This window comes from Gossypium hirsutum, chromosome D11, assembly GCF_007990345.1.
Source record: "Gossypium hirsutum isolate 1008001.06 chromosome D11, Gossypium_hirsutum_v2.1, whole genome shotgun sequence".
NCBI classification, from domain to species: Eukaryota; Viridiplantae; Streptophyta; class Magnoliopsida; order Malvales; family Malvaceae; genus Gossypium; species Gossypium hirsutum.
In genome coordinates this window covers 70,560,658-70,569,569 of record NC_053447.1, presented here as the reverse complement: position 1 = coordinate 70,569,569, position 8,912 = coordinate 70,560,658, and the positions used below count along the sequence as shown (strand labels likewise).

Below are 8,912 nucleotides of genomic sequence, written 5' to 3'. Positions count from 1 at the left end.
ATTTAGATAATTATTATGCCAACAATTATACTAAGAAAATTCCCAGTTAAATTGGAGGGGTCACAATGGTCCCGCTTAAAACCCAACAACTAGACAGAACTCACTTAGATATTTATAGCAATAATAACTAAATAAATATAACCAACATAAAGCTATTAAATAAAAGCAAACAAATAAGAAATAAAATACCAGAGTTTTAACGAGGTTCGGCCAATTTAGCTTACGTCCTCGGACACTACCAAATTAATATTTCCTCTAGAAATATTACAAAGGAGAAGATTTTGGGATGATACAACCAAAGGGGGAGGGGTTCTATATATAACAAACCAAACCCCCTCCCTTTCTATCTTTTCCTAATGTGGGATATTGCCAATATTCAACATTGACCACCCCAGATAAAAATGCTTTCGAGATCAGTAGTTTCATGGAAGTCTTGGGCTATGCATTCCAACATTGGACACTTCCAAATATGTAAATGTTTAAGCATAACGGGTAACTTGGCATTAAAAAATAAGCTACTTAGCTTTGAACAACTGCTAACTTCCAGATGTTGAAGCCGATTGCATATATCACCCCTTGATGATAACCATATCAGAGATGGGCAGAATAGTATGTCTAAGTGCTCAAGAAGACAAGTGTCACTGCTCATACTCTTATTATTTTCTTTTTTATCAACTAAATATTGCAAATTCATGCACCCCCAAATCTCTAGCTTTTTTAAAGCAGGGGGGAAGTTACTCTCTCCAAAAGAAACAAAGCTTGAACACCTCTCAAGTCTCATTCTTGTAAGATATGTGAAAGCATGCAAGACTTTTGGTAGTCTCTTGAGCCTTTTACATTTTCTTATGCTCAGAGATTCAACATCCGGTATCTTGTCAAGTTGCAATCTCTCATCCTCTGTTTCCAGACAGACCAGTTGGGGACAATCATAAATTTCAATGAAACGATGCCCCACTAATCCTAACCCATTTTGTGATAAAGATTCCAGCTTCTTCCAACCAAAGATGTTAAAGTCTTCTGAGTTTGCAAATCTCAACATCATCCTCTCTGTTGAAATATTAAACTTTGAAATGTCTGAAAGAGACACACTTTTTAAAGAGGTAACCTCCTCTGTAGAAGAACCTTCATCAATCAATTCTCCACACCCTTCAACTCTTAATTCAAGCAGCAAAGGAAAACTTGAAATCGAAACAATCAGTCTCCTGCACTTACGGATTTCAAGCTTCTGCAAGGATTGAAGAATGGTTGGCAACCTTCCCAACAATTGAGGACATTCTCTGATTGAAAGCTTATGAAGGTTGGGGAATTTCGAAGCTTGCTCATCATCTTCACATGGGTCCCACTCCTCCAAATTTGACATACCCTCAAAACACAGGGTCTCTAATGATGGAAATGCATTCGATTGATTTTCTCCGAACAACTCAACTCCAATATTGTTTACCTCATCCAAACCACCAATTAAAAGATCTTTCAAGAATGGCAACCTTCCGATTGCTGGTACTGATTTGCAATTTTTACAGTTGCGAATCTCCAATGACAACATATTCTTGAAGGAAGAATCTGTTATCCAAGTACAGAATTTTGCACCACCATAATTCTGAATTACAAGATGCTCAAGCTTTTTCGAAGGACAAAGAGAGTTTAACACCCATTCTTCAATTTCATTGATCCTTGTATCTTTCTTAAAGTCTGTACCCCATTGCAGTACCAACCGATCAATCCCTTGTTTCTCATTTAACTTGGCATCCACTGCATCTTCACCATTAACGTTCTCCAATCCAGAAAGACGAAAACTACCTCCGAGGCTTAGCAAATATTTTAATTCTCCGATATGGTGTCCATCACCTTCCCCTATAACGAAATCAGATAACCTTTGAAGATTAATTAGCGAACCAATTCCAACAGGCATCCTTTCTATTAAGCTAGCACCGCTGATATCAAGATATTGCAAGTTGACAAGATTTTCCATCTTCGAGGGTAGCGTTTGAAGCTTGTAACAATTTTTTAATAATAAAGTTTCCAAATGGTAAAGAGTACACAAAGAATCAGGTAGACATTTGATTTTGGTGTAAGAAAAATTTAAGTAGCGAAGCTGCTTTAATTTTTCTAAAACATCAGGCAATTCAGTGATGTGATACCCACACAAAGAAAGCACTCTTAAGTACCCAAGTCTTGGCAACAAATCAACCAGCATAACATCAGTTAAATAAAACTCCTGATAATAACTTGAAAACACAAAAGGTAGAAAAGTGCGTAAAGAATTCACTTTATCAAATGCTTCAAACTTTTTCACTGTCTCATACTCGCTGGCAACATAAGAAGAATGCCGAGTGCGAATTGAGAACTTCCATTTCCTGTCACCCTCCAATTTGGAGCATACCTCTCCTGCAACTAGTTGAGCTAAATCATTGATAAGGTCATGCATTACAAATCGGGATTTATCTTTATTAGATATCTGAAAAAATGACCTCGACACTAGATCTTGAAAATATTGATTTCCAAGATCTTTAGTTCGAAGTTTAACTTCTTGTTGCAAGAAACCCTCTGCCCTCCATAGCAAGATCATTTCTTCTTCCTCAAATTCATAATCTTTAGGAAGTATAGAGCAATATGCAAAGCATCGTTTCAAATGCGATGGAAGGTGATGGTAGCTTAATCGCAAAGCTGGAATTATGCCACACCGGTCTTCTGGTAAGTCCCATATCTCGCTCTCATATATTTTTTCCCATTCTTGATGATACTTAACTGTGCGTAGCAAGCTTCCAACGGCTTTTGCGGCCAAAGGTAAGCCATTGCACCTTCTAACAATTTTCCCTCCAATTTCTTTAAATGGGAGATGTCCACCGAAATTTCTTGCTTTTAATGCATGTTGTGTAAATATGGATAAACAATCATCATCCGATAGTTTATCCAAATGAAAAACTTTGAGTGAATCCACAATAGATGAAACAATTTGAAGACGAGTGGTTACAATGATTTTGGTCCTTGCTCCAAACGGAGACCGTAAGATGGTCCAATCATCGTAATTCTCGTTCCAAATGTCATCTAAAACAAGCAAGAATCTTTTCCCAGACAACTTCTCCTTCAACTTAACTTGAAGTAAATTCAAGTCATTCTCATCACTAGAGTTAGGATCGATGGATTTTAAAATTGTCCTGGTTATATTAACTGCATCAAAATTATCAGAAACGCATACCCAGGCCTTGTGGTCAAAAGACTGGTTGATGGTGGCATCATTGTAAACAAGCTGAGCAAGAGTTGTTTTACCCATCCCTCCCATGCCCACGATGGAAAGGACTGAAACTCCTCTGGAGTTATCACCTTTGAGCAACTCAATCATTTCTGTCTTCTCCTTGTGTCTACCAACATACTCCATAACTCCATCCAGTATGGAAGTTGGTTGCAGCCTGGGTTGCTTTCCCTTGGAGGTTGGAGCTTGAGACAAGATCTCAGTCAACCCCAAACTGCTTCTTCGAGTTGTCAAACTATTCAGTCTATCAGTGATCTCTTTGACCTTGGGAATCATGGAATTCTTAAACAGGAAAGAAGTGGGAGTCAAACTAGTACCAGTAAAGCAGGTAGGAATGAGTTTCCGTACCTTTCCAGTGCTGGCTTGTGCTTGCGATTTATTGAGCTTGAGACGTAACTCTTCATAAGCGAACTCATCCAAGGTGTCATCCACATCGTAAGCCAAGTCCTGGAGATCCTCCAACCATTTCTTCACGCCCTCGTTCTTGATCTGCTTCTCCTCTGCATCGTCCAACACTGCTTGGATATCGGGCAATATGGACTGCCACTGCTTGAGCTGCGGGTGGAGTTGCTTATGATCAGCAACAAAGTTGAGCGCAGAGTCGAGCAACTTGCGCCCCAACAGCTCCAAAAACGCAGACAGAGCAGCCTCTCCAATGACAGACATGGTGAAATTATGAGAAGGAAGGAGAAGAGAGAAATGAAGAAGCCAAAACTTGAAATTCAGGGAACAAAAATGAAAGGAACGGAGATGGAGATTGTGTATAACAGTGAATGTTGACTAATTCAGATAAGGAGGCAGTGAGGTGGAAGTCTGATAAAGAAAATAGAGGCCAAGTGGTTGTTGGGTGGCTGCTTTTGATGTGAAACGATTAAAGACAAAAGCTGAGCCACCCACCCATATTGTTTATGAATTTTGATGCTCTTCTCTTCTCCATTATCCCAATTTCCAAGTAAATGAAGGTTGAGCTCCATGCCAATGGCATCCAATGCCCATATTTGCAATATAATTAAATATAAAACAAATATCGTTTCCCATAACTTTGTGACCAAAGTAACACATTCCAAGTAAATATCTTGATTAATTGACAGGAAATATAACAATCACATGTCTTACTTTGTTATGGGGAATGAAAACATATTCATCCCAATTTTTTTAAAAAAAAATTCAAATTTTTCATATTATTTGGTATATCTAGATTCGGAAGTTTTGATACAAATTTGAAAATAAATTTCTAATTTACTTAAATTAAAATCCATTCTAATTTGATTTTATCATGAAATAGCAGTATCTTAAACCTTCAATTGCCACTTCAAGCTTGAAAGCCTTTGTTAAATATAAAAGGTTAATATATCAATACGTACTTGAATTTGATTTAATGCTCAATTTGGTACCCAGACCAAAACCTACTTCACCTTAGGAATCATGGTATTCTTAAACAGAAAAGAACTCACCTTGGGATTGAAAATAGTACCAGTAAAACAGGTAGGAATGAGTTTCTGTATCTTACTAGTGCTGGCTTGAGCTTGAGTTTTTTGGAGCTTGAGATATAACTCTTCATAAGTGAATTCATCCATGATGTCATCCACATCGTAAGCCAAGTCTTGGAGATCCTCCAACCAATTCTTCACACCCTTGTTCTTGATCTACTTCTCCTCGGCATCATCCATCACTGCTTAGATATCAGGAAATATGGACTGCCACTGGCTTGGCTGCTGGAGTTGCTTGTGATCAGCAACAAATTTGAGTGCAGAGTCGAGCAACCTGCCCCACAACAGCTCCAAAAACCATGAAGGGCAGCCTCCCCAATGGTAGACATGGTGGAATTATGTAAAAGAAGATAAAGAGAAACAAATATGTTAAAAATTAGCCAACCATGCTGCTGTGATATTTTTGGTTGAAGTGCATGCGGCTTGTAAACATGCTGCAGCACGTATGCTTGCTATAACAGCAAGGTTTTCTCTTTAGTTTCATTGTAACCAAAGTAGTTGAAAATGAACAAGTTCGTGACAACTTGATACATTAGGTGTTGAATGACTAGTTTAGGTGGCTTGTTTATGTGTACAAGCAATGTTTATCAAGTTACTAGCATACTCAGTGGTAGTAGGTAGTATTTGGTGATGTATTTTGATTATAAATGTATTGTTTTCTTATTGAATAAGTGAGCAAAAATAAGCTATCAGCCATAAGCTCCCTTGATGCACATTTGTGAGCAAGTAAAATTTTTTTCTTACATCTTGCTGCCTTGTCTTGTGTCTTATTTTTCTTCCTCTGTTCCTACAAAATCTCTAATAATTGGTATCAGAGCCTAAGTCTTTGAGGGCCATTGATTTTTCTTTCGTTGCTTGTTAAAAAGAAAGAAGTTGCCAAAGCATGTGATTTAAGATTGCTTGTGGAGAAGAAAACAACAGCTCAACCCTGTGAGACTCCCAAACAAGCTTAAATAAGTTGAATGAGGAGTTTCAAGGAAAGTATGTGAGCTTTCCAATGTGTAAGCTCAGCAAGAATGTGCAAGCCGCAAGCTCAAGCTGTGAGCTTAGCGAAAAGTGCAAGCTATAAGCTCAGCAAATGGTGCGAGCTCATCTAAAGGTGAGAGCCTTGTATAGTTGCAAGCCTGTTGAAGACAGTAAGCAAAGTGCGAGCCTATCAAAGTCTGAGCTTGTCGAATTGCAAGCCGAAGTGGCGGACAGTCTAAATGCTAACCTGAATGGGTGCAAGCCGAAATGGCAGACGGTCTAAATGCAAGCTCAAGTGGGTGCAAGCCAAAATGGCAGACTAAAGGCAAGCAAACTATACTCAAACTGTATATGCAAAAAGAAATAGGATTGTAATGAACAAGGGAACAAAGCAAGATGTGTTGTCAACTAAGGCTATGAAGGAGGAGAATACTCCCTTTGATGAACAAATCCTTGGCACAAAAGACTGTATGGTCAATTGTGTGAGTCAAAATTTGGTTGAAAATGAGGCCAAGGTTGAAAATGTACTACTTGCGCAGGTTCAGCTTGAAATAAAGCATCTAAGGACTACCAAGTCAAAAAAAACTTGATGAATGATTGGTATTTGCAACATGGAGTCCAAGGAGAAGTGTTGAAAATTGGCCAACCATGCTACTGTAATATTTTTGGTTGAAGTGCATGCAGCTTGTAAACATGCTGCAGCATGTATGCTTGTTGTAACAGCAAGGTTTTCTCTTTAGTTTCATTGTAATCAAACTAGTTGAAAATGAACAAGTTGATGACAACTTGATACATTAGATGTTGAATGACTAGTTTAAGTGGCTTGTTTATGAGTACAAGCAATGTTTATCAAGTTACTAGCCTACTTAGGCTCCATTTGGATTTACAACTACCATCAGTGAGATGGAATCTTAAAGCATATGCCTTTTCACTGTACCCTTTTTGTTGTTTGGATTATTAATGGTGAGGTGCATCTCCACCATCTCACCACACTGTCTCCTCAATTTTGAACTGAAGTTAACTAGGGCAATGGGTGAACTGGGCAACCAGTGGAAGGGGTAATCCCCTTTTTGCCCCTGCAATCCTTTTAAAAAAAATTATATATGTTAATTTTAATTTATTATTATTTTAATCATATATTAATATTAATATGTTTTATTAATCAATATAAATATAATTTTTAACAATTTCTTAATATAAATACAATTTTAATATATTTTATCTATTAAATAATTTAAATTTATTATATAATTTATTATAATATTTATAATAAAATATTGGAAGATATATTTTAATATTTTATTAAATTAATTTATAAATTCACATATTTTAATAATTTTATAAAAGTAAAATAATTTAAAAACTTCTATTATATATCAATTCTAATATGATGTCCTTAATAGTCATTTTTTATTCTCACATCACTGCTACAGCTGCGTTTGAATCCAAACACACACTCCACCATTGTTTCTAATCTCACTGCTACAGTATCCAATCTCACCGTTACAGTAACTAATCTCACCGCCACCGCTGTTTTTAACATCACCGAAGCTAAACACACCGTCTATCCAAACTAAGCCTTAGTGGTAGCAGGTAGTATTTGGTAATGTATTTTGTGTTGGAACAATGGCAGCATCTCAAGCAAAACATAAAGCAACAAAACATAAACAAGCAGGAGCAAGAACAGCAAAAGAAAAACGTTGGAGAGAATGTAACTGAAAAGTTCATCTCCTTTCTTGTATTCAAATTGAAAAATATATTGAAGATACAATGCTTGCTTGACAGTTACCTAAACAATTAACTACTCCCACTAATTGACTAAATTTGAACTTAATTAGTACATAAAAGTAAGCTAAAAATCAGCAGCCATTACATCCATCATAATCAAAAGATCTACTAAAATTTGATATCAAGTTACAAACCAACTTGGTCACATTACAAAAGAACAAAAAGAAAACAAAAGAAATGGACAGCTTCTGGTTCTGCTCCAAAGCTGCTTGCTGTAACTACTTCATGTTGGTTACTTGTTGTATTGCAGTCCATTGCTCAACACTTCTCCTTGGACTGTAGGCAATAAACACCAATTGATTTTCTCAAGAATTCAAACCTTGTTGTACCAAAAAAGCTTTGTCAAAATATCAGCCAATTGGTTTTGTGAGCTGCAATGTATAAGAAATACTTCATTGGATTGTACAGCTTCTCGAACAAAATGATACTTAAGCTTAAAATGTTTTGTTTTGCCATGAAAAACAGGATTTTTAGAAATGGCAATTGCTGATTAGTTGTCCACCATAATCTCAGTAGGCTCAAGTTGCTCTTCATTCAAATCACAAAGTAACTTTCTAACCCAAATGGCTTGACTCACTGCTGTAGCTGCTGCTATGTATTCAGCTTCAGTAGTTGACTGCTGTCTGCTGCTTCTTTGAGCTCCAATAGAAAACTCCCGAACCAAGTGGAAAGAAGTAGCCCGAGGTACTTTTCATATCATCAATCGATCCACCCCAGTCACTATCTGAGTAACCAGTTAATTTCAGCTCACTTCCTCTTTTGAACATAACTCCAAACTTCAAAGTGCCTTTGACATACCTGAGTATCCTCTTAGCTGCCTTCAAATGAGTTATATTGCAGCTGTGCATGAATCTAGATAGTAGGCTAACAGCATGCATAAGGTCAGGTTTGGTTGCTGTTAGGTAAAGCAAGCAACCAGTCAAGCTTCTATACTCCCTTTCATCAACCTTTTCTTAATTTCCAAAGCTGGTCAGTTTATCCCCCATAGCTAATGGTGTGCTCACTGGTTTGCAGTTTTCCATATGAAATTTAGTGAGAATTTTCAAAGCAAATGCATGTTGGCTGATAAAAATGCCTTGATCAGACTCGTTTACTTTCATACCAAGGAATTAAGTCATGATTCCCAAGTCTATCATATCAAACATGTCTTGCATTTTTCTTTGAACTCCTGAATCAAATCGACCCTGCTACCAGTCACCAATAGATCATCCACATAGATTGAGACAATCAGTAAAGTCTCATCTTTAGACCTTTTTACAAATAGAGTTGGCTCACTCAGACTTTAGTCAAAATTGAGCCTAGACAGGTAAGCATCTATCCTGTCATACCAGGCTCGAGGTGCTTGTTTCAGTCCATAAAGAGCCTTCTTTAGCCTATAAAGTTTGTCCTCCTTTCCTTGGACTCTAAAGCCATCAGGC

The 8,912-nt window shown here is 37.2% G+C and overlaps 1 protein-coding gene across 1 annotated transcript; it reads right to left on the bottom strand.

The window, feature by feature from the left end:
- Positions 1–318: 318 nt before the first annotated feature.
- On the bottom strand, positions 319–4,251 carry LOC121223528 (putative disease resistance RPP13-like protein 1). Its single transcript, XM_041105139.1, has one exon. The coding sequence runs from the start codon at positions 3,914–3,916 to the stop codon at positions 377–379; it is 3,540 nt and encodes a 1,179-aa protein (XP_040961073.1). The 5' UTR covers positions 3,917–4,251; the 3' UTR covers positions 319–376.
- Between the last annotated feature and the right edge of the window lie 4,661 nt (positions 4,252–8,912).